General features: G+C 40.0%; 3 protein-coding genes across 5 annotated transcripts in view; 2 read left to right on the forward strand and 1 right to left on the reverse strand.

Annotated features, from left to right (window-relative positions):
• LOC116062299 (cephalotoxin-like protein) overlaps positions 1 to 25,752 on the reverse strand; it is a 1,100,540-nt gene that overhangs the window by 327,706 nt on the left and 747,082 nt on the right. The window lies entirely within an intron of this gene.
• Positions 3,208 to 25,752, forward strand: part of LOC116061935 (BPI fold-containing family C protein-like) — a 127,482-nt gene continuing 104,937 nt past the window's right edge. Inside the window, exons 1-4 of the mRNA XM_035997038.1 lie at positions 3,208 to 3,474; positions 11,868 to 11,980; positions 12,529 to 12,613; positions 12,781 to 12,927. Of these exons, the coding sequence (XP_035852931.1) occupies positions 11,869 to 11,980; positions 12,529 to 12,613; positions 12,781 to 12,927 (344 nt within the window). The 5' untranslated portion in view covers positions 3,208 to 3,474; position 11,868. The remainder of the gene's footprint in view (positions 3,475 to 11,867; positions 11,981 to 12,528; positions 12,614 to 12,780; positions 12,928 to 25,752) is intronic.
• Positions 15,392 to 25,212, forward strand: LOC116061940 (phospholipid transfer protein-like). Of its 2 annotated transcripts, none has more exons than XM_031316314.2 (9): positions 15,392 to 15,535; positions 17,092 to 17,259; positions 17,471 to 17,518; positions 17,646 to 17,768; positions 18,145 to 18,212; positions 18,545 to 18,584; positions 22,941 to 22,989; positions 23,546 to 23,622; positions 24,371 to 25,212. In XM_031316314.2, the coding sequence occupies exons 1-9, from the start codon at positions 15,419 to 15,421 to the stop codon at positions 24,410 to 24,412; spliced, it is 732 nt and encodes a 243-aa protein (XP_031172174.1). In that variant the 5' UTR covers positions 15,392 to 15,418; the 3' UTR covers positions 24,413 to 25,212. The 2 variants fall into 2 exon arrangements, with proteins under 2 accessions (XP_031172174.1, XP_031172175.1); XM_031316315.2 differs by having other exon boundaries at positions 17,471 to 17,503.

A 25,752-nucleotide genomic window follows, 5' to 3' on the forward strand; every position in this document is an offset into this window, starting at 1 on the left:
GGGATGTTTTTGTTTGTTTTTGTTGGTATGTATGTTTGGACCTAGGAGTAATTTGAAGGATGGTTGTAGAGGTAGGAACTTAAGATGGACCAGTCAATAAATGGATAATATAAATTGATTATGTATAATGAAATCTATTAAACTACCCAGGAAGGGGCTGAAGGTAGCTCACATTAATATATGCAGTCTAAGAAATAAAATAATTAATATCTCAAATATAATATCAGAAGGCAACATACATGTCTTAGCAATAACAGAGACTCATCTGGATTTCTAATTTAAAGATGCTGTAATAAGTATTCAAGGATATAATATATATAGGAAAGACAGAAATGCAAATGGCGGTGGGGTGGCTATCTATGTCCAAAATCATATTCCTGTGAAAGTAAGGATAGACTTAATGACAGCAGTAATAGAAGCATTATGGCTTCAAGATCATATCCCCCATTTGAAGCCTTTATGGGCTGTTGTTATAGGCCACCTAATACAAATTCTGATTATCTAGATAAATTGTGTGATACGATAGATACAGTATGTGATCATGCCAATGAAATATATCTCCTTGGAGATCTAAATATTGATTGGAAGTCTTTATATTGTCCACTTAAGAATAAGATTCAAACTATCACAGATGCATGAGGATTAACAAAAGTGATAACTAAACCAACATGAGTATTTAAAAAAAAGGATGGATCCAAATCGGCAACCTGTATAGATCATATACTAACCAAGCAGAACAATGCAGCAAAGGTATGTCTTTGCCAATCGGATGTAGTGATCACAACCTAGTGGCTGTAGTAAGGAAATCAAAGGTCCCAAAAGCCGGACCACAAATCATTATTAAGAAAGCATTTAAATAATTCAATGAGAACCATTTTATAGAAGATGTTAGAAATATTTGCTGGGATAGTGTGTTGAGGCAGGATGATCCAGATGATGCTGTTGAAGCTTTTAATAAGTTGTTTGTAGAAATAATGGTATAAGCATGCACCTGTGAAAAAGAGAACTGTTAGAAATGTGAGATCTTTTTGGATTGATGAGGAATTGAAGGACTGTATGGCACAGAGAGATCAAGCAAAGAAAATGGCAAATAACTCCAATTATGAATCGGACTGGCAAGTTTACCGCAAGCTAAGAAATGATGTGACTAAGTTAAATAAAAATAAAAAGATGTATTATGAAAGTGCGATTAGGAATGCAAAGCATGACAGTAAGAAAAGATGGAACATTCTTAATGAGATGATGGGCAGTAAATCCAAATCTACTCCATCATTTCTTGAATCAGAAGGACACTTCATTACCAAGCCTGTGGATATTGCTAATCACCTCAATAACTATTTTAACAACAGAGTGGAAAAACTTAAGGAGAAAATGTGCCAAACAAATAACATACAATCATATACCTTGATTAGAGATCAAATTATGATAGGAAAACAATGTACTTTTGAATTTACTGAAGTTGATTGAGTGAGTTATGTGGAAAAGTTGCTACTCAGTTGTAAAGACAAACCATCTGGTGTGGATAATATGGATACAAAACTTTTTAAATTGGTGGCAAACTTGATTGCCATTCCAGTTAGCCATGTGTAACCAACTGTACCATTTAGTGGCCCAAATAGTCGACCAATTAGTCTGTTGCCGGCTTTAAGTAAGATCATGGAGAAAATTGCTTTTGAACAAATACAATGTTATTTTTCAGAAAAATAATTTATATACAGATTATCAACATGCCTATAGAAATGGACATTCGACAGGCACAGCCCTCACTCAAATGTCAGATGACTGGCACAGAGATATAGAAAATGAGAAATTAGTAGGGGCTGTGCTGTTGGATTTCACTGCGGCTTTTGATATCATTGATCACAATCACATATGATCACAAAAAACTAAAATGTTATGGTTTCGATTCAAGTGCAATACTTTGGCTAGAAAGCTATTTACGGTGTACTTTAATGTGAGTTTTTCAGAGGTAAAATCAGTAAGCTGTGGAATTCCACAAGGAAGCTGTTTGGGGCCATTGCTATATTCTATATTTACCAATGAATTACCTTTAACCTTAACAGATGCAAAAATGGCAATGTATGCTGACGACTCACTATACATAGCGGCATCCACAGCTGACAGGCTTACTAGTGTCTTGAATGAGGAATTGCAGTCGGCATTGGAATGGGTAACAAATAATCAACTAGTTCTTAATGTATCTAAAACCACAAGCATTGTATTTGGAACAAAAAATCTGTTGTTTAATGAACCTAAATTAAATTTATATGTTGAAGGTAAGGCAGTTGAACAGGTACAAAGGACCAAGCTTCTTGGGGTTATAGTAGACAGTAAATTATCCTGGTCTCAACACATTGATGGGGTGGTGAAAAAAATGGGTAGAGGTCTCTCAGTTAAAAGGAGATGTTCACATTTTCTCAATAAAAATGTAATGGGAAACGTCATTAAAACAATTGTTCTATCCCATTTGGACTACTGTTCAGGGGTTTGGTCAGGTGCTGCTATAAAGAAATTGCAAATTGCTCAGAATAAGGCCGCATGCTGTGTACTAAGGTGCACACTCAGATCAAGCGTTGATGCAATGCATGGCTGCCTATCCTGGTTAAGTGTAAGGAATAGATTAACTGCCTCATTGCTCAACTTTACTAGAAATATTTTAGTGACTAACCAGCCAAGGGTGTTGTATCAGCAACTTTGTCTTAGTTCTGATAAACATGACTACAGCACTAGGCATGCTACGGAGGGCAGATTCACATTACCTAAAGTAAGAACAAACAAAGAGAAAAACACTGTAGTATATAGAGCCATGATTAATTGGAATGCAATGCCTAGTCATGTCATTCAAGAAAATAGAAAACCTCAATTCAAAGTATTACTTAAAGGACATTTCCTAGCTGAAAACTGTAAAAAAGATTCTGTCTGGGTCTGTTGATGAGATTATGTGTGCTTATTCTGTTTAAACTAAAGGCCAAAACCCAAAAAAGGAAGTCTTTTTAAAAGAGTCAAAGGTGTGCAGTTGAGAGCCAGCTGTTCATAAACTTGAAAATTACCAACACTATTAATAAGTTTAGGAGATTTCTGCAAAGAAGAGTACAGGCCGAAGGGGAAGAATAGAGAAGGGGAACTGCCCTGTTCTCACACTAACCTTATGTCTCAACCCACATATGATCTGTCTTGCACAAGTGTTTCCTAAGATGAGCTGTGTTGTTTATCAGCGGTGTATCAGAGAGTTGTCCCAACATGTCAAACCTCTGCGTCTGCAGTTCCACCTGTCTGAAGGTGTGGCCAATCAGCTTCCTTTAAAAATGACTGCTTCTGTCCTGTCAGGCTCAGAGATCAGGGGCTTCCTCCAAGACTCAACAACCTGCAGACTGTCGTCAGAGACCGCCATCACATCCAGCAACCATCCAGCCAGCCGACCAATCACAGCAGGCAGACGCTTCTGGCCCAGCATCAGCCAACCAATCACAGCAGGCAGACCTCTCTGGACCAGTGTCCAGCTTTCTGAGCCTCTCTCCAGGTCTGAACTCTCTGCTTTCTGTAAAAAACAAACTGTCATTAGAAAGATTTTTCCTGTGCTTTTAAAAATAACACAAAAATAGAGACTAGACTGTAAGTTTACGTAAAAGAACATGAAAAACATTTCAATTTTTTTTAAAGATAATTAAATGTTTTGCACTCTCTGCTTGCTTTAACTACCACAGTGAAGAATTTTCTTGCAAAAAACTGGGAAAAACATCATAATACTGTAAAATGATCATTGTTTTACTGTCACTAAATTTACAGTTATTACTTTCACAGTTTTACAGCTATGTTTAATAAACCTATTTTAACCTAAGTTACTATAAAAAAGAGACGCTGAATTCACGTAAAAGAGCATGACCTGTAACTGTGAATAACTAAAACTTCCATTTATTTAAAGACATTTTTTTCTTTCCTCCTCTCGTCTCTCCTCCTCTTTATGTTTCTCTCTGTCTCTCTCTCTTTCTCTCTCTCCATCTCTCTCTCTCCATCTCTCCCACCATCTCTCAATTTCAATTTTCAATTTCAATTTCAATTTCATGTTGCTTTATTGGCATGACAAAAATACATCTGTGTTGCCAAAGCATAAGAACAAACATACATATAAACAACAAGGAGTAAATACATCTGATATAATAATACAAGTAAACATATTATAATTATGATATAAATGGAGATACTAAACAAATTCTGTGCATGTCCCTCAAAGGGTACGTTGAAACAATAATATAAAAAAAGAATACAAATAAATAAAAGAATAAAAGAAAAAAATGATAATATATACAATTCTCTATTTATTTAGCCTTGTATTGTGTCAGGAGAAGACATATTTAGCTGCTAGCCATGCCGTGCTTTTATCTTCCTCTAATAAAAAAGGAAGCTTTTTGTCCTCAGTGTAGGTAGTGAAGCCTGGTATATGTTTTTCAAATTTTTGGAAATATTTGGTTCTTAAGTCTTCATATTTGGGACATGTACATAGGAAATGTAATTCTGTTTGGATATCCTGGTGGCAGTGTGTACAGACTCGTTCCTCTCTTGGTCTCCACTCTTTTAAATGTCGACCTCTTTCAATTTCCAGCTCGTGGTCACTGACTGTATTTTGTTAAAATTCGTTTTTCTTTTTGATTTTTTGTTTTGAGATATTCGGCCAATTGGATATCTCTGTTCAGGGAAGTCTGTGTTGTATTTTATTTTCATTTTGACATTGTTCTGTTTACTCGTCTTTTAATTTAGTTTCAAATCTTTTGATTGAAGACTGAGGATTGTGTCTGTGGCGGCTCTGAGGCTCAGTGTACCTGTCTCTCTCTCTACCTGTTTTTCTACTACTGACTGTGTTTAGCTCCGTGTACCTGTCTCTCTCTCTACCTGTTTTTCTACTACTGACTGTGTTTAGCTCCGTGTACCTGTCTCTCTCTCTACCTGTCTGTCTACTACTGACTGTGTTTAGCTCCGTGTACCTGTCTCTCTCTCTACCTGTCTCGCTCTCTACCTGTCTGTCTACCTCTGAGCCAGCTGGTCCAGGGGGTGGACATCTGAACACTGCTGGTTGCTCAGGAGATCTTTGTATGCAATGGAATTTTTATCAGCTTGATTTACATGCTGCCAAAATTTAATTGACCTTTTTTGGATTTGAATTTTCAGAGGGAATATACCGAGTTCTGCTCTGCATGCATTGTTTGGGGTGTTTGGGCGAACTTTTAGAATAATTTTACAGAATTCCAGTTGCAGTTTTTCAGTGGGAGTTTTATCCCAGTTTTTAAATTCTGGTTTTGAAATCGGGCCCCAAACTTCGCTTCTGTAAAGCATTATTGGTGTTATCAGAAAATTGTAGATTTTTAGCCAAATTCTTGCGGGGATATTTCTTTTTCCAAATTTGCATTTGATTGCATACAAAGCTCTCTCTCTCTCTCTCCCTCTCTGTCTCTCTGTCTTTCTGTCTCTGTCTCTCTCCATCTCTCTGTGTCTCTCTCTCTCTCTCTCTCTCTCTCTCTCTCTCTCTCTCTCTCTCTCTGTCTCTCTGTCTTTCTGTCTCTCCCTCTCTCTCTCTCTCCATCTCTCTGTCTCTCTCTCTCTCTCTCTCCCTCTCTCTCTCCATCTCTCTGTCTCTCCCCCCTCTCTCTCTGTCTCTCTCTCTCCCCCCCTCTCTCTATACAGTAAAATCGCTAGTGTCAAATGTAAGAAAGAAAACAAAGACAAAAACCGACAAAAAAAAAGCAAAACATGAAAAAAGTCTCATGAAGTAGAGGACTAAATGAGAAGGCAGAGTAAACTGAGGAGAGGACTAAATGAGAATGTAGAGTAAACTGAAGTAGAGGACTAAATGAGAAGGCAGAGTAAACTGAAGTAGAGGACTAAATGAGAAGGCAGAGTAAACTGTGGGGAGATTAGCTACAGATATTACGTGTTGTTGTGCTGGTTGTCTCTTAGGCTGTGACATGCACTCACATATCTCGCTGCTTCTACAGCGCTCACAATAGTTTCTCCAAGTAGATGTTGCATTTTTTTTCTGGTCATAGAGTGTATCAAAATCTGGGAGTTTACATTTAATTTTGGTAAGGAACTCAGTTCTGATGTCAGTATATATGCTACATTGAAGCAGGAAGTGTTGCTCTGTCTCCACCTGTCTCTGTAGACAGATATGACACAGCCTGTCTTCTGGAGGCAGCCAGGGTGGGGGGTGTGAGATGAGGGAGCTGAGGGACAGGGCTAGCTGACTGAGGGGACTTCTCTCTATGTTTCTCTCTTGGTATTGTAGTGTTTTGTAGTGAAAACTATGGGGGTCGCTTGTTTTCAGGTGGTTGTAGAATTTGATGGATCTTTTTTCAATTGTAATTTGGAGGGGATATTGGCCTAGTTCTGCTCGGCAGGCGTTATTTGGGATGTGTCTTGGTAGGTGTAGAAGGTTTCTACAAAATTCTACATGGAATTTCTCAATTGGGTGATTGTCCCCGTCAGTTAATTTTAAATGTCTACTGAGCGGGCCCCATATTTTGCTGCAATATAGAGCGATGGGTTCTATTACTGATTTGAATATTTCTAACCAAATTTTTATTGGAATGTCTGTTTTGATTTTTCTTTTAATTGCAAAAAATGCTCTTCTTTATTTGTCTCTCAGCTCATTCACACCCATTTGAAAACTACATGATGAACTCATATTGAGACCTAAATATGTGTAGTTTTTCACATGTTCTAATTGAACTGTATATAGATAGAATTGATGTTTACTGTAATTCCCAGATCTTTTCTGGAAAATCAGTATTTTGGTTTTGTTTAGGTTGACAGTCAGAGCCCAGGTCTGACAGAAACTGTGCAGGAGGTCTAGGTGTTGTTGTAGGCCTTCTTTTGTAGGGGACAGCAGGACTACATCATCAGCATATAACAAACATTTGATGTTAGTATCTCCCAGAGTGATACCAGGGGATGTAGAAAGTTCCAGATTTTTTGCCAATTCATTTATATAAATTTTGAACAGAGTTGGGGACAGGCAGCATCCCTGTTTCAATCCACTTCTTGAGGAAAGAAATGTGTTTGTTGGTTGTCAATTTTAACTGAACATTGGTTGTTGGTATACATAGATTTTATGATATCATAGGTTTTTCCTCCAATACCCATTTCAATCAATTTATAAAAAGACCATCATGCCAAATTGAATCGAATGCTTTTTTAATGTCTACAAAACATTAAAAAGATTTTTCCTTTGTTCTGGTTTAATTGTTTGTCAATGAGGGTGTGGAGAGTAAAGATGTGGTCTGAAGTTCGATATTTTGTGAGAAATCCAATTTGACTTTTACTCAGGATATTGTGTTCACTAATGAATTGTAAGATTCTGCCATTACTAATACTGCAGAATAGTTTTGCCAGGTTACTGGTCACACAGATTCCTCTGTAGTTATTTGGGTCAAACTTGTCTCCATTTTTGTGGATTGGGGTTATCAGTCCTTGGTTCCAAACAGCTGGGAAAACACCTGAATTTAGGATGATATTGAAAGCTGTTAGCATGACCAATTTGAATTTATTATCTGTGTATTTGATCATTTCATTTAAAATGGAGTCAGCACCACAGGCCTTTCGGAGTTTAAGCTTTTTCATTTTGTCTGTTAGTTCTTGTTCTGTAATCGGGGTGTCAATGGGGTTCTGGTAGTCTTTAATTGCTGATTCAAGGATTTTTAATTTCCTCTGTATTTCCTGTTGCCTTGGGTTATTTGTTATTATCCGTAAAGATTAGTAAAATGAGTGGTCCAAATATCCCCATTTTGGATTGCTAATTCCTCCTTAGATGTTGTGTTTAGTTTATGCCAATTTTCCCAGAATTGATTGGACTGTATTGATTCTTCGATTAGGTTTAGCTATTTTTTGTTATGCTGTTCCCTTTTTGTTCTTAATAAATGTTTGTATTCTTTTAGTGTTTCTCCATAAAGAGTTTGGTTATTTGGATCCCTGTATTCCTGATTGGATACATTTCTTAGTTCTTTCCTTAGATTTTTGCAATCATTATCAAACTATTTTTCACCACTAATATTTTCTGTTTTTCCTATCCTCTTTAAATTTGTTAGTTTTGCTGCCTTGTCAAAAATGGCATTTATGTTATATAGCTAAATTCACACCTTCATAACTGTATGGAAAGGAAATACAAAGAAAATCATCCAAGAGTGATTGGATTTGTGGACTGTCCATTGCCTTTCTGTAGAGATCAGTGCTGCTCGCAGTCAATTTGTAGGACTGGGTAGAGGTTTTTAGATTAATTAGAATCTAGTTATTTGCGTTTGAGATTTCCTTTTTTTAATTTTTTTTTTATTTTACTATGATCAGACAGAGGAGTAAGGGGATTGACTGTGAATACCTTTTATATTACAGTTTTTTTCCGATCGCTATGACAATTTTATCAATACTTTTAACAACTTTCCTTAACTCTTAACACAGTTAGCACACCATCCGTCTGTGTAGGCTATACAATTAACACATTTCTTATTGCTTTGACACAAAATGCATACAGTTAACACAAATTTAAAATGCTTTAACTTATTTTACACACAAGCTCAACCAAGACGAAAAACAATGGATTTATACTGAACAATTTGTAAATGCTTTCACACTGTATGTCAGAACAGATAACAACATGTTCTAAACATATAGCGTATAGGCTAAAGTGAATGTGAACAGCTGTTCACAAATAAACACAAACATACCCCCTCCATTTTATTCGATTGCTACTGAGAAACAGCTGATTGAAGCTATGCAAATAGATCAATCACAGCTGATTCCCATCTAGGAAACACTCAGGTTTTGAGGTTCTTTCGATCGCATGACCATATGTTACTGTACTGTAGTAGTACATACAGTAAAAGACCTATATACCTATACCTATTTGGGCTGATTTTGTGTGGAAAAGGAACAATAAAGATAAACACAAAGAAAGTAAGAAAAATTGCTGCACGAGTGAGAGGAAGATGAGTACCAGGAGAATTCTGTCTCTGTCTTCTTTTTTCATACAGTATAAAGCTACTCTGAGTTGGGTCATTCATTTTTTGTATTGCATTTCTGCAGCAAAAGAAACAAAATGCATGCATTTACTAAACCCAACAAAACAAAAATGTAGAGAGGCTTCAAGAGAAACTTCAGTGTAAAACACAATCTATGATCGATACAATATACTATTGTCTATTGTATAAGGGCAGACCTGACACATTTGAAATAATGCAGTTTCTGTAATTCCATGGGATGTTAGTGTTTTGTATGATATTGTTCTATGATTGACTAAATGTTCCTGTTGGAAGAGAACATGTGACATTTTGAGACATGTTTTGGTGGACATAGTGTATTGTGTTAGTGAATTATTGTATTTTGAAAATTAGTGTTAGAGTTTAGTTTTCAATGTTTGATTTTGAGCATGAAATGGATGAATTGGTGCGTTAAGAGTTTAGGAAAGTTGTTAAAAGTATTGAAAAAATTGTCAAAACTGTAAAAATGTCAAGGTCAGAGATAAAATAATCAACAGTACTGCTGCCAAGGGAAGAACTGTGGGTGTATGTACCGAAAGAGTCTCCTCTTACTCTGTCATTGACAATATATAGACCTAACATACAACAGAGCTGTAGGACCTGTGTCCCATTCGTGCTAGTACGCTTGTCGTAGTTGTTTTTGGGGGGATATGTGGGGTTTATTAGGCTGTTGTTCCCCAGTATGTACAGGTTTTCATGGCTGTCTAAGTTATCTGCTGTTTTGGCATTCAGATCACCACAGATTAAAATATTACCTTGGCTCTGAAATTGGTTTATCTCTCCTTCGAGTACGGAGAAACTCTCCTCATTGAAATAGGGTGACTCATAGGGGGGGATGTATGTGGGGCAGAGGAATATATCTTTGTCAGCTGAGATGATTTTTTAAAAATTATTATCCAGATATAAAATTCACCTCTCTTGATTAATTCTATTGAATCGTTATATTCAGATTTATACCAAATTATCATTCCTCCTGATTCTCTCCCCTGAGTGACTCTTTTTAATTTGGTGGACGGGACAATAATTTCTCTGTAACCTATTGGATAACCACTGGAAGAACCTTTACACCATGTTTCCTGGAGGACAACAATGTCAGTAGTATTGTTCTCAGGAACTCTGCATTTTTACTTTTTTTTTTTTTTTTTAACCTTTATTTTACCAGGGAAAAATCACATTGAGATTAAAATCTCTTTTACAAGTGAGCCCTGGCCAAGAAGGCAGCACATAAAAATACACTTTAACATAGAATAAATAACAGAGACAGGGATGGACTGCAATAATAAATAAGAAAAAAAAAACAGAAATTCACATTTTAAAAACAAGCACAAACATGTTGATATATTTGATGTAGGTGGGACTTGAATTCAGTATGTGAAATTAAAACCTGCAATTTTAGCAGATTTTGTAACTCATTCCATGAAGTTGGAGCACTGTAACAAAAAGCAGTTTTTCCAAACTCTGTTTTAGTTTGTGGAACATCATACAGTATGTATCTACTTGATCTTAGATTATGTTCCGATCTACTAGATGTTAAGAGTGTAGTTAAATATGAAGGAGTATGTCCTGTTATTGATTTATACACAAAGGTCAACCAATGTTTGAGCCTTCTTGTGTTGAGTGAGGGCCAACCTACCATCTCATACAATACACAGTGATGGGTAGAGTACTTAGCATGGGTTATAAATGTCAATGCTGAATGATACACAGAATCCAAAGATTTCAACAGGGACATTGTGGAGTGTCTGTAAAACACATCTCCATAATCTAAAATTGGCAAGAAGGTAGATTCAACCAACTTTTTCTTGACTTTCTGTGTGAAGCAGGAACTATTTCTAAAGTAAAAGCCCAACTTTAATTTCGATTTAGCGACTAACTGCTCAATATGCAATTTAAAAGACATGTCTTTCTCCAATATAAATCCCAGGTATTTGTACGAGGGAACTAGTTCTATTGGCCTGCCCTGTAATGTGTGGAGATGAGGCAGGAAAGGTCAATGCTTACGGGTTCTACTAAAAAACATATATTTAGTTTTCTTATCATTAAGAACTAGCTTTAATGCATGTAAATTGAGCTGAATATTTTCAAATGCTTTTTGTAGCTTTAAAATTGTCTCAGCAGGTGATTTTGCAGAACAGTAGATAATGGTATCATCAGCATACATGTGTATATTGGCATTCATAACATTTTCACTGAGGTTATTAATATATATTGTAAAAAGCAAGGACCCCAAAATAGAACACTGTGGCACACCAGAGTTAACAGTAAGTTTCTCAGACATGTAGTCATTTAGAAGAACACGTTGACATCTGCTATTTAAATAGCTACTGACCCAACCAATAGCAGCATCAGAGAGGCCAATGCAAGCCAACCGTGATAATAACATAACACGATTAACTGTATCAAAGGCTTTTGTTAAATCAATAAATAACGCAGCACAAAAAGTTAATCCAAAAGTTGAGGACCGGAGGCCCTGAACATTCCAACAAGAGATAGAAAAAGACATCATACTATTAAAATACTTAGTCTCTCTCTCTCCATCTCTCTGTCTCCCCCTCTCTCTCTCTCTCTCTCTCTCTCTCTCTCTCTCTCTCTCTCTCTCTCTCTCTGTCTCTCTCTCTCTCTCTCTCACACACCGACACTGCTAACGCTCGATCTAATCTCCTCGCTCAGCCACTCCCTCAGTGACATTACTCATTAATACACTTGGCATTACCTACCTACCTAGATTGTTGAGACACTAAAACATGGAGAAATAGAGTCCAGGTTGCATAAAAAACTATGTTACCCTAAATGTTGAACATGTCCAGTGTGTGTTTGTCTCTTTTGTGTTTCAGGTTAGTTTGGTAGGATGACTTCCTGTGTGTTTTCCCTCTTCTTCCTGCTCTTCCTGTGTTCCTCCATCACTGCCGACGGTCCCACCGGACTCAAAGTGAGAATCACCAACAGAGTGCCAGATATCTGTAAGATCTGCGCTGAGAAGAACACACTGATTCATCCCTCTGTAATAAACATAACTTCTCATAAAAGAGAATGATGGCTGAGGAAGTGTTTTAGTGACTTTTTTTAGGGCTTTATGAGGCCCAAACTGTAAGAGAGAAGACTATATGAGACATGCAGTAACACAGTCAAAGATATTAGACTTTTTCTCTTGAATAAAACATGTTAATAAACTAACCATGTCTGGAACGTAGAGAAGCTGAGGTCTACACCGCTGCTTTAGAGCTTTAAATGTTTCACCACATTATATGCTTGAATTAATTGAAACAAAAAGGAGAACAAATCTAAAATGAAGATGAAGAAATTGCAGCAGCATAGGAAAGATGATAGGGAATATCATATCTAGAGACATGTGTTCTGTGTTTTCACTGGATTAGTATTTGTGTTTTGTTTGTGTGTGTGTGTGTGTGTGTGTGTGTGTGTGTGTGTGTGTATGTGTGTGTGTGTGTGTTTCATATCTAGAAACGTGTTCTGTTTTCAGTGAACTAGTATTTGTGTTGTGTTTTTGCAGTGAAAGATTATGGTCTGAAGTATTTGAGGGAGCTGGTTAACAGACCTTTTGAGGATTTCCACTTGGTAACGTGTCACATTGGAAGGTAAAATTATCAAATTATTATTATTACTGTTCTATTCTGTGTATTCCCTTTTTTTTTAAATGATTTCTTTATTTATATTTTCTCATTTATAGTTTTTTTTATCATTATCTTTAGTTTCTTTGTTTTTAATGATTGCATATTTATATATTGTGTTTGCTCTTCTGCAGTTTGACATTTACTCGTCTGGACGTGAACCCAAATGATGTCGTTGTCAGGTTCCAGCAGGGTTCAGGTCTTCAGTTTGTGTTCAGGAACCTGAACATTACCGCAGAAATCGAAAGAGGAATCAATCATTGCTTGTTTAATATCTTGAAGTACGTATGAAACCACCGTTTATATTCCATGTGTCAGGAACTCCAACATCATCTTACAAGTTCAAATTGTGTTATAATTAATGATCATTAAAGGTGCTCTAAGCGATGTGAAGTGTTTTTTAGGCTACAACATTTTTTGTCACATACAGCAAACATGTCCTCACTATATGCTAGCTGCCAGTCCCCTGAACACACTGTAGACAGCCCAGGCTCCTCAAACGCCAACAAAAACAGACTGCGCCAACCTGCACCATCAAACATAAACAGTGTTCCAGAGTTCCAGCCAATAACTGACAAGAAGGATTTGGGGGTGGGGGTTGGGGGGGTTAGAACACGGAAGGGAGGGGGAGGAGACGGGATGAGGAGGAGAAAATAATTTAAACGTCAACAAGAAGTGACGTCACCCAACATCGCTTAGAGCACTTTTAAATTATGTATTCCCCCATCCTTTTTACAAAGTGATTTACAGTAATATATACAATAATAAGTAATACGTATATGCTTCCTCTAGGCAATATTATTAGGAAACACTCAATTAACTTTCACTGTTATGCGGATGACACTCAATTATATCTGTCAATCAAGCTAGACGAAACTACTCAGTTAGGTAAACTTCAAGCGTGCATTAAAGATATAAAAACTTGGATGACCTACAATTTTCTGATGTTAAACTCAAACAAAACTGAAGTTATTGTGCTGGGCCCCAAACACCTCCGAACTTCATTATCTAAAGATATAGCTACCCTAGATGGCATTGCCCTGGCCTCCAGCACTACTGACAGAAATCTAGGAGTTATTTTTGATCAGGCTATATCTATATATATTAACACCCATCTAATACAAGGCTGAAAAACTAGTCCATGCATTCGTTACTTCCAGGCTGGATTTCTGTAATTCCTTATTATCAGGTTGCTCAAATAAGTCCCTTAAGACTCTCCAGCTGATCCAGAATGCTGCAGCACGTGTTCTGACAAGAACTAAGAAAAGAGATCATATTTCTCCTGTATTAGCTTCTCTGCATTGGCTTCCTGTAAAATCCAGGATTGAATTTAAAATCCTTCTCCTGACCTGCAAAGCACTAAATGGTCTAGCACCATCATATCTAGAAGAGCTCTTAGTACCTTATTGTCCCACTAGAGCACTACGGTCCCAGAATTCAGAGCTACTTGTGGTTCCTAGAGTCTCTAAAAGCAGGATGGGAGCCAGAGCCTTCAGCTATCAGACTCCTCTCCTGTGGAACCAGCTCCCAGTCTGGGTCCGTGGGGGCAGACACCGTCACCACATTTAAGAATAAACTGAAAACCCTCCTCTTTGATAAAGCTTATAGTTAGGGAGTGAGGAGTTGCAGCGTCCGCTTAGCCCGGCCTACCTGCTTCTCTTCATAGTCGTCAGATTCATCTACCATATAATCAATAATATAATAAAAGTAGAGGGAGGCAGGCCAGTACAGCCCGATCCAGTTGGGGAGAGTTCTCGCCCGACCAGGCTCCTCTCCTTAACCTGTCTCTCTTAGTTATGCTGTTATAGTTCTAGACTGCCGGGGGACTTCCTTCCTTCCTTTGACACAATGAGCTGCTCTCTCCTCTCTCTTTCCATTTGTTTCCATTTGTGTGCATCCTTGTCCCAGAAATGCTTGTTACTAACCTAGCTCTGGGGAGTTTATTCCCCAGAGTCCTTATTTGTTCATCACACCCCCAACCAGCACTGTCAGACACCTCCTACCAAGAGCCTGGGTCTGTCCCAGGTTTCTCCCTAAAAGGGAGTTTTTCCTCGCCACTGTCGCACTAAATGCTTGGGGGAATTATTGAAATTGTTTGTTGACAAACAAAACTTCAATTTTGCTCAAAAGTGGAGATCTAACCCCCCCCCACTCCTCATTTGCATGAAGTTTAATCCAGTCTGCGTTATGTTTGATGTGTCTTCAGAGGAACGGCTGTCCTAACAGGAGAAGGTGTTGGCGTCACCATTGGAGTGAGACTGATCCAAAACCAAGGACGTCTGAGTCTCGAGATACCGCCTGGAGATGACTACTGTAAGACCCAAGCTGACAGGATCCATGTGGATAAACTGGGGTAAAACAACCAATCAGCTGAGTCTTTAGTTCAGGGGAACATGAATGATAAACCGTATTTGATTGATTGATTGATTGATTGATTGATTGATTGATCAGATGTTCTCGTTGTGTTTCAGGTTTGTGCTGAACGCTGCTATCACAGGAGCGTTAAGGTTTATGTTCACTACCCAGGTTAGTTCCTCCTTCAGTCTTTAACAGAACCCAACCGGGTCAATGAGTCCTGGACCTGCAGGTTTTGGTGCAGACCAGGTCAGACTGTTATAACAACATGTCTGTCTGTCTGTCTCACTGTGTCTGTCTCTTTGTCTGTCTGTCTCTCTTTCTGTGTCTGTCTGTCTGTGTGTCTCTATCTGTCTGTCTGTCTGTCTGCAGTTCTGTCCTATTATTAGGGATGATTTTGTCCCTAATATAAACACCATGTTGGCGGGCATCGCCATGACGAGGACTTTGAGCGAAGACCAGAAAATCAACCTCGACTACTCTCTGAGCGAAAACGTCACGGTGACGTCCAACAGCCTTGACGTGCCTTTCACAGTAAGAGACAGACATCTTAAAGGGGTGATTGAATGATTATATAGGGTATTTCACACTGTTCCTTAAGGTCTCCTAATGGGGTATGTAACATTGGTTGGGCTGAAAAAGGCCCGGGTGCTGTTCTATGCTCCCTAATGCAACCCTGTGAAATAGCCCTAGAATGAAACAAGAGGTTTTCTCCCTTATATGGTATGCAGCGCCGCCGCCAGAGCAGGAATGGCTGGAGCAGCCGAGGCATGAGAAAATATCCCCAGCTGGCTTCAAACTTAATTTCTGCTCCGACACATAAACTCATCAACTAATGTTACTGTACAAAGCACCAGAGACACAGTTTAGTTACAGTTTAGTCATCCTCCAGTGTGTCACGCACACACACACACACACACACACACACACACACCAATGCAAAGTTTCGACACTTTCATTACAAGCACTAGTGTTGTTGTAATGTTACCCTTGGGACATAGAAAACCTCCACTTCCAGTTAGTTCAGTGTCTCAGCCCACAGGCAGACAGAGTTGTAACTACTATGTTCTTATCATGTCTCGTCCTGGTGGCTCCACAGCCCCTTGTTCCCCCGAGGATCCATGTCAACGTACCGTGAACTGCCGCTGGCAGGCAGCTCCACAGCAGCAGCAGCTCCAGCAGCACACCGCCCATTGCAAGTCCTCTGCGCTGCCACGTTAGATCCACAAGTCCCGCTCCGTTGTCCGATATCTACTCGTTCTAAGCACTTTTCTCTATGTGTACATGTACACGCATGGGCCAGTATTCCGTTGTATAGCCTGGAACACTGCATTTACGGCCGTGGTTCATTTTCAATATCCTTGAAAAACTTCCAAACTTTCTTCTTTCTAATTCCCGTGAAAGTACACAGAGCAGCTCGCAGCTAAACTAGTGTGTGAGATCTAGCGACCTACATTCAATCATCAGCTGGTCTCAGAACAGGGGTCTGTATGGCAATTTTGGGGCATGACAAAGGTAGAGACCAGAGCCAAATAAGGTACAGCCACCGAGTTGAAGTCCACTATTAGCTTCGTTGGGATTCGCCCGTTTTCAGTTTCAAATTGTGAGATTTGCAGAAGAAAGGGATGTCAATGGGACTTTGAGGTTCTATGTATGCCTATTTTACATTAATCAACTATGACAAGGTTAACTCGGTTTTGCATTCTATCACCCCTTTAAACACTTCCATTCTATAAAACTGGTCACAGTAAAGGTCCTTGCACACTGAGTCCGAAATATTCGCCCTCTGTTTCCAGATGTCCTCTGTTGGAGTTGGCATGTAGGTGTCCTTAAGTTAAGCCAGATCTGGTCACAGGTCTCCGTCACAATGTTCCCTACACTGCTGATGCCCAACCTAAAACTGCTGGCCATGGCAGTAAATGAGTCCACCGTGCTCAGATACCTAAAATTATACAAAATATAATTAGGCTTTAGCACAAAATAAGAATGTTTTCCGACACGCATCGGACTCAGTGTGCAAGGTTTTTGTGTAAAATGTGTCTTTCACTTGAGTATTTCCATATTCTGCTACTTTCTTGTCTGTGTTTCAGGGTGTGGTGTACTACGGTGACAGAAGGCCTGCTTTACCAGCAGCAGGTGTAGAGCCGGTGTTCACAGAAAGTAACCTGATGGCTTACGTGGGCATCTCTGAAGACCTGTTTAAAAGCGCCGGCCAGGCGCTCTACAGCCACGGGCCATTTGAACTGACCGTTCCAGAGGTGAGAACAGCTGAAAAACACCTGACACATCCTTAAAGGGTAACTTTGTGTCTAAGTGAGTGAGTAGAGTCAGTATGAAGGGAGAACGCTACAGGCAGCAGCGGTGAAACAACTGTACCGATCAATGAGATAGACAGACCAGTTAGGGATATATTGGAGAAGAAAGATGCTCCTCCTCCTCTCACCACCTCCTCTGTTCTCCCCTTAACAGGTTAATTATCTTACTAATTCTTTGCTGAAAAAGTTGGGATTGCCTAAGGTGAGCAGAAACACCACAAACCGTTTCCATAACAAAGTATGAATATGTTTCAGTTGGTCTCCAATAATACATATTTGAACACATTGTTTTGTGTCTCTTCATGATGCTGTCTTTAAAACGAATGAAGGGTCCTGTTAAAGTTCAGCTCACTGGGGTGCCAGTCATCAAAATCAACAAGGAAGGAATCTCTGTCAACGTGAAGGCCATCGCCCAATCTAAAACCAAATCACCGCCTCCTCCTCTTCCTGTGGTGAGCACATTTACACCCAACCAGTATCAGTATCAGAGTAATCCAGTGATAGTCCCCTGTACAACCAGTATCAGTAGCCCAGTAATCCAGTGATAGTCCCCTGTACAACCAGTATCAGTATCCCAGTAATCCAGTGATAGTCCCCTGTACAACCAGTATCAGTATCCCAGTAATCCAGTGATAGTCCCCTGTACAACCAGTATCAGTATCACAGTAATCCAGTGATAGTTGCCTGTACATCCATCAGGAGCTGCTGACTCATCTTTCAGACCACTGTTTCTGTCCGTTACATTTGTGATGTTCCTCAGACGTCAGACTAACGTTGGTGGAAAAGATGAACAGTTCCAGAAAAATCAAAACTGTCTGTCTCCTCCAGGAGTGTCAGTTTGGGATGAAGGTCAATTTGAATGGACGTCATCTGATTCTTCAGTCTCTAAGCCCCAAGTAAACACACTCACATTTATCATATCATATTGGACTGTGTAGTATTTTATGAGTACTCACTCTGTGTGTGTGTGTGTGTGTGTGTGTGTGTGTGTGTGTGTGTGTGTGTGTGTGCGTGTGTGTGAGTGTGTGTGTGTGTGTGTGTGTGTGTGTGTGTGTCTGCATGTATGTGTGTGGGTGGGTGGTTATGTGTGTGTGTGTGTGTGTGTGTGTGTGTGTGAGTGTGTGTGTGTGTGTGTGTCTGCGTGTATGTGTGTGGGTGGGTGGTTGTGTGTGTGTGTGTGTGTGTGTGTGTGTGTGTGTGTGTGTCTCTGCCATTAAAACTTTTTCAGGTGTAAAGCCAACCCTGGAACCATACTAGGAAAAGTTTTGGTACGAAAACTTCTCTGTGTTCACTCTTTTATCCACTATCCGTTTTTCTGTGTGGTTTTGTTTGAGCCAAAGTTACGTCCCATCATGCTCACTGTCCACAGTGCCAGTCCTTGGCATAGTGATATATAGACGAAATAGGCGGTCGCCTAGGACACTCTCCAAAAATAACAATAATAATAGTAATTAAAGCTGCAAGCAGCGATGGACGGGCCCTTGCACCTCTGCGTGCGTCGGGGTTACTGGCGGATGCCGCTCCTTTGTGACCATGCATTTGTGCGGCACTCAAGACACCGCAAATCGTCACCAATGAAAAGGGAACTCCCTGCTGAGTTCAACGATACCTCACACAGGACTATACGTCATACAGTTCATTAGCTGTGAAAAGGGACGTGGCTAAATTGTAGGGGGCGGGTCAAACCATCACCAATTAAAAAGGAACTCTCTTCTGAGTTCAATGATACCTCACACAAGGCTCTACCTTAGATGGGTCAGCATTCATGAAAGGGGGCGTGGCTTAAACATAGTGGGCGGGCCAAACCATCACCAATGAAGAAGGAACTCTCTGCTGAGTTCAATGACACCTCACACAAGACTCTACCTTAAACGGTTAAAATGTTATGAAAGGGGGCGTGGTCTGTGTAAGTGGGCGTGGTTCAATTATAGGGCCCGGCTCAGTATCACACGTCGACCACACATTATAAGTTTTAAGTAAATCGGATGATGTTTGTCATATAAGGCACATTTCCTGTTGCCAGCGGGGGGCGCTATGACCAAAAGTAAATTTTGGCCTGTATACAGTATGTCCTCAGACCTGGACCCTTGTCAATCCTGAGAACTTTCGGGCAGATACGACAACGTACACTCAAGTTACAACAACTTCTTTGTTCATCGCTAAACACTCAAAATGGCCGCTACACCACGCCCACACCGTCTGACGAAAAGTTTTTCTTTTAATAACTTTTCATGTTTAAGGTGTTGAGAAGATATAGACCAAGTTTGAAGTCCATCGGATGAAATCTCTAGGAGGAGTTCGTTAAAGTATAGCACCTTGACTTTTAGGCCTACTTCCTGTTGTCACTAGGGGGCGCTATGTCTTTAAGTAAATAACGGCCTTTATTTGTCCTCAGGGTTGGACTCTTATGAATCCTGAAAAGCTTCGAGCCAGTTGGACAATGTACACTCGAGTTATATCCACTTCCTGTTTCGATGGCGAAACGCACAAAATGGCCGCCCCGCCTCGGCCACGCCCTATGACGAAAAGTTTTTCTTTTAACAACTTTTCATCTTTAATGTCTTAAGATGGTACAGACCGAATTTGAAGTTGATCGGATGAAATCTCTAGGAGGTACAGAAACACGAGGTACAGAAACCAGATTTGTTCAGGTCACATCAGGACAACAGGAACAGAGCCAGATTAACAATTTCATGTGCCCTGAGCAACAAGCCCACTTATTCACTTATTTCTGCACCTCTTTCTGTGGTCTTCTCCTGCTCTGACCCGCCTGGTCTCTCCAGTTTCCAGCCTTCTCCTTCTTAATTTCCCTCCTTGTCTTCTTCCTGTGCACTACTCAGAATTTGAATACTAATGATCGGTCTCAGCAAGCACTGTGTAGTGTGTTGAAACGTAACGCCACCGAAATGGCGACCCTCTGTGAACGTTATGAATTCAAACATCCCAAGTTTGTAATATTTTGTATTATGCTGTTCTTGTCTTTACTAAAATCAAAACTAATCAAAGGGCTGAAAGCTCTTACAAATCACGAGGGAGCGATTTGACTTTTGGCTAACGTAATAGACACGCTGTTGATGCTGACTCGCCTTTAGCATATATTACATTTATTACAAATTTAACTTTAAATTAAACGTGTTTTTAAACTTCACCTGGGGAAACTGACTTCACCATCAGAGGCTCGGGGGGGCAGCTCAGTAGCTCCAGTCTTTGCCGGGATGCAGGGCCACCACACCGCAGACTCGCTGTGACAGACCGTGGTAAAGATGGTTTTATATTGGACGTTGGATATTCGACACATTTTGAAGAATGTATTATGCAGCCTGACCTTCCAATATAAAACCAACTTCCACAGTCTGTGACAGTTCGTCCTCGCTCGCTGCACAGGAAGCTACAGACACGTGACGTGATTTAACATCATATTTTGATTGAACAGGTTGCAAAAATCTACATATAATTAGGAAAGTGAGGACTGCGTTTATAATAGGTGCTTTCCGACCGGATAGTACTTGTACTTTTTAGAGGAAAAGTACACTTCTAAGCAGTTCTAAGAACTACTCTCCCCCAAAATCTTTTTTCCCGTTTGCATTCCCACTGGCCAAGTGGCCATAGTGACTGGTAGGAGGGGTAAGGGAGCGACGCAAGCACAGCAACAGTCTTTATAGCATCGTCACTAGACCTTAGTGCCACATACAACAACAACAACAAACACTTTTCCTTTATTAAATGCACGTCCATTCTCATAGTAATTCACGTAATGTTTTGCTCAACACAGACGGGGCTTTATTATACTCGGAACAGACCCCGCCTCTGCCTGCTGCGCTGTGGCCGTGTGTGTGTGTGTGTGTGTGTGTGTGTGTGTGTGTGTGACGGCCGGCGAGCCGCAGGACACACTTGTGGAGTTTAACTCTGAAAAGACAGTTAACCACAGGTGCCCGTTAATCTTATGATGGACATGTGTTGTGATATTTAAACAAACGAACCGTCAATGGCGAAATAAAAGCCTCTTATTTACGAGAGCGGTCTGAGAGACCTCCAGCTTACAGCGGGGTCTCTGAGCAGGACTGGCCCAGTGACGAGCTAGAGGCCGGGGCAGGCACTTGCTGGCTGTCGCCTCACTTGATGGAGCTTCTGAACATCATGAAAACTTTGAAGCAAATTGTCAATTCGGCATAAATTTTCGCAAGACTGCCTATATTCTACGGAGCCCCCCTCGTCCCACTTTGTCAAAAAAATTAATTATAACTATCTCGTGGCCTCAAGATAGTAACTTGTGGCCTCAAGATAGTAACTCGTGGCCTCAAGATAGTAACTCGTGGCCTCAAGATAGTATCTCGTGGCCTCAAGATAAGTGTATATAAAAGGAGAATGCACAATAGAGCAGCTTTTCTCCCCAAAGCAGAGAGTGCAGAGAGTTTTTCCTAAAACCCAACCTCCGCCATCCCGTTATTGTGGCGCGTCCCCCGCGGCCGTCTCCCGGCGCGTAAGGCACCCTTTCCCCGTTAGGTTTCTCCTAACCCTAACCTCCACCATCCCGTTATTGTGGCGCGTCCCCAGCGGGCCGCCTTGCAGCCGCCTCCCAGCTTACAGAGCATCATTTTCAGCCGTTTCCCAGCCATCTCCCGGCGTCCTTTCCCTGAGAAAATAACGTGACATTTACACGTAAAAAAACGAGAAAAACGTCCCTGTGGACACGAATCAATAGATTCAAATAACATGAAATTTACACAAACTGCCGTGAGACTGCATATCCATAGTCCTTTATAATTCTTCTTCATATTTTATAGCCTATATTTATACTTTTTACATGTATATACTTGTTTATTTACCAACTTCTATTATTATTTATATTCCTTTAAATGTCTTGATGCCGCAGCTTTAGCGGACACTCTGCTTTGGGGAGAAAAGCTGCTCCATTGTGCATTCTCCTTTTATATACACTTATCTTGAGGCCACGACTTACTATCTTGAGGCCACGAGATAGTATCTTGAGGCCACGAGATAGTTATAATTAATTTTTTTGACAAAGTGGGACCAGGGGGACTCCGTAATATTCGAAATCTAAACAGTTAATTTCTTACCTAAAACGTTGTCAGAAGTGAAGAAGATGAAGTGAAAATTGTTAAAAATGTCCCGTTGTTGGTTGTTGCTCTGTCTGCAAGTTCCGAGTTGGCAGTGGGTGTGACTTATAAGTTCGACCAATCAAGTACACCTAGGAAAAGGGAAAAGGGAAAAGACCCTGCTCAGAAGTAGGAGCTAAAAAAGTACGCTACTGAGGCCAGAGGAACTTAAAACTCCCCAAATGTTTCCTGTTGGAACACGACGAAAAAAGTGTTCTAGGAACATTTAGTTCTAAGAACTGCAAAAATCACTCCGGTCGGAAAGCCCCTAATGTGATCTAACATAATATTTGACGGAGCCCAGGGCCCCTTAGATGTCCTGTGCCCCTGGACAAGTGACCAGTTGCCCTAATGGTTAATCCGGCTCTGAACAGGAAGGGCAACAAGACGAGAGAAATGTTTGGTCACATGACAATTTTGGCCCAAATGGAGCCCCATATTTTTACCACCAAGGACAGAGTAGTAAAACCAGTAATTATTGTACGTGTGTGTGTTGTTTCTGTGCAGGTGGGAATTGCTAACCCCATACTTAGATGGATTCCATCAATAATTACGAGTAAGTACTTATACACTTAAACTCATTTAAAGGTGATACTATACTTTTTTCTTGCTTTTTATATGCACGTTGTCGTATTGCTAATTGTATTTTAATTTTATTTCCTTTCACTCCTCTGTTGTTATGTAATGATTGTGCTCTCGAAAACGAGATGATACATCACAAGGGGTTTATCCTAATAAACAAATTTGAATATATACACGTTAATCTGCATTTGTGTGTGTGTGTGTGTGTGTGTGTGTGTGTGTGTCTGTGTGTGTGTGTGCATGTGTCTGTGTGTGTGTCTGTGTGTTTCGGTCTGTGCCTGTCGTGTGTGTGTGTGTGTGTGTGTGTGTGTCTGTGTGTGTGTGTGTGTGTGTGTGTGTCTCTGTGTGTGTGTGTGTGTGTGTGTGTGTGTGTGTGTGTGTCTGTCTGTGTGTGTGTGTGTGTCTGTGTGTGTCTGTGTCTGTGTGTGTCGGTCTGTGCCTGTCGTGTGTGTGTGTGTGTGTGTGTGTGTGTGTGTGTGTGTGTGTGTGTGTGTGTGTGTGTGTGTGTGTGTGTGTGTGTCTGTGTCTAGGTTGGTTTCAAATAGGAATCCAGATTCCTCTGCCTACTGGACTGGACTTCACTCAGACACAGATCGATTATCATACTGTGAGTGTGTTTGTAAAACTTCATTATACTACATACTACACTATGATACTGCACTGTGTTATAACTGTACTACAAAGACTGTCCCCCCCTGAAAAACTCCCCCAGAAGTGGTATGTTCCAACATCATTCTGACCTATATTTAGGTTTCTAGTGGCGGTGCCCTCTAGAACTAAAACTACAACCCACCACTGAATCAAAATAAAACTTTCCTCTTATTTGTGAAATAAGTATGTGACCCGTTCAACTCCACCCCTCAAAGAATCGGAATCGAGAAGCAATAAGAACCGGAATCAAAAGGAATACACGCAATTGGAATCAGAATTGTTAAAATCTCTTTGATCTCTCAATCTTTTGACAAAACTCAGACTCAAAAAGCCATATCACAAAATATCATCTCAGACATTTATTTACTTTTTTTATCATAAATTACACAACTTTGTGAACTAATTTCAAGCACCGAAACAACTCGTACACACATCACAAGTTAAGGTTTGTTTTCTAAAAGAGAGTTGAGGAATTTCAGAAAGCTAAGATCAACGTTTTCAGATTTAGCCCCCCAAATTATCTCTTTACACGTCAGTGTGGGACAGATTTGGGCGTCACTATACAGAAATCTGAGTTTGTTCTGAACATTTTGATGTGAAACACTCGGGGATCACTTATATACAAATACCTTTAAAGGTGAATTTAACAAGATGTGAGAAGATGCTCTCTGACCTCTGAGGGTTAATATGTTGTGTGTTTGCAGGGCTACTTGGTGATCGGGGGGGGCCTGAACCTCAATGGGTAGTGATGTCATCCATCTGTCTTCAACCGCTGATCCCGGGGTCGGGTCACGGAGCAGCAGCTTCAGTCAGGGACTCCAACTTCTCCTTTTCCGAGCCTTGTTGATGTCTTTATTATTGTTATTATTATTATTATTATTATTATTATTATTATTATTATTATTATTATTATTATTAGTGGCCGAGCAGCAAAGCTGCAGGACCCTGTTGTGTAGGTGTGAAAGTGCCCTTAATCTATGTTGTTGTGGGTTTTTTCAAAGCAGCGACGACTGCCCCCCCTCTCATTTCTAACCAATTCCATAATTGGTCCCCCCCCGGCTGGTACTGACCCAGGTCATTGTAACTCACAGTGAAATGGACCCTAGTCTATCCAGATCCAACCCGAGTAGATAGAGGAGGGTTACCACCTGGGTCTAACCCTGGTTGAGTCATCGCTGTGAAAGGAGCTGTAGGCTACGCTGTGTTCACAGCTAATGAACCTAACCTAACCTTTGTTTTACAGACATTTATATTCAGTCAGAACCAAAGTGAGATGTAATAATACTAAGGAAAGAACTACCAAACATAACAGGGCCGTTGTTGGTGCTCGGTCCCTAATAATAAAGGACATTAAAGACAGAAACAGCTCCTGTGATGATCCTGTTCTTCTATTTTCTGTCTCTCATGTCACTACTGACTTGACATGTCAGACTTCAGCAGCTGTGATTCTGTTGTAACAGGACAACAATGTTCTGTTACAAGGTGTGTCCTGCATTCTGCTGTACCACTCTTTATTCTTTCTCTGCAATAAACAGCTTCAGCATTACTGTCTCTCGTGTTTTTATCTGATACACAGCACAGATCTGAGCAGAAACAACCAATCAGAGCACAGCTTTACCTTCAGCTCAGTTTGAACCAGGAAACTGACAGCGTACATTAATAAAACATACTATACTATGACTTTTTATGACTTTTCGACATACTACACTATGAATTTTTATGACTGTTTGACATACTATACTATGACTTTTTGACATACTATATTATGACTTTTTGACATACTATACTATGACTTTTTGACATACTATATTATGACTTTTTGGCATACTATATTATGACTTTTTGACATACTATATTATGACTTTTTGACATACTATATTATTACTTTTTGACATACTATACTATGACTTTTTATGCTGCTGCATAAAATCAGAAATGTGGAGGAATTACCCTTGATCTGACTCTTAGCTTTAAAGAAATGTAACCTCAGACCTAAGAAGGTCTCTTACCATCGAGGCATCCGATACCTACTTACACATTTTTTGGACAGCTTGACACGTTTTAAATGTTTAACATCGTCACTGTC

Source organism: Sander lucioperca, chromosome 21, assembly GCF_008315115.2.
Source record: "Sander lucioperca isolate FBNREF2018 chromosome 21, SLUC_FBN_1.2, whole genome shotgun sequence".
Lineage (NCBI taxonomy): Eukaryota > Metazoa > Chordata > Actinopteri > Perciformes > Percidae > Sander > Sander lucioperca.

What these genes read in the sequence shown, in the direction of transcription:
- LOC116061940 (XM_031316314.2), top strand. Translation starts at nt 15,419, where the DNA reads ATGTTGGCGGGCATCGCCATGACGAGGACTTTGAGCGAAGACCAGAAA. An exon ending in AAAAGTTGGGATTGCCTAAG is followed by an intron (nt 17,519 to 17,645) that starts GTGAGCAGAAAC and finishes AAACGAATGAAG; the next exon opens with GGTCCTGTTAAAGTTCAGCT. An exon ending in GATTCCATCAATAATTACGA is followed by an intron (nt 22,990 to 23,545) that starts GTAAGTACTTAT and finishes GTCTGTGTCTAG; the next exon opens with GTTGGTTTCAAATAGGAATC.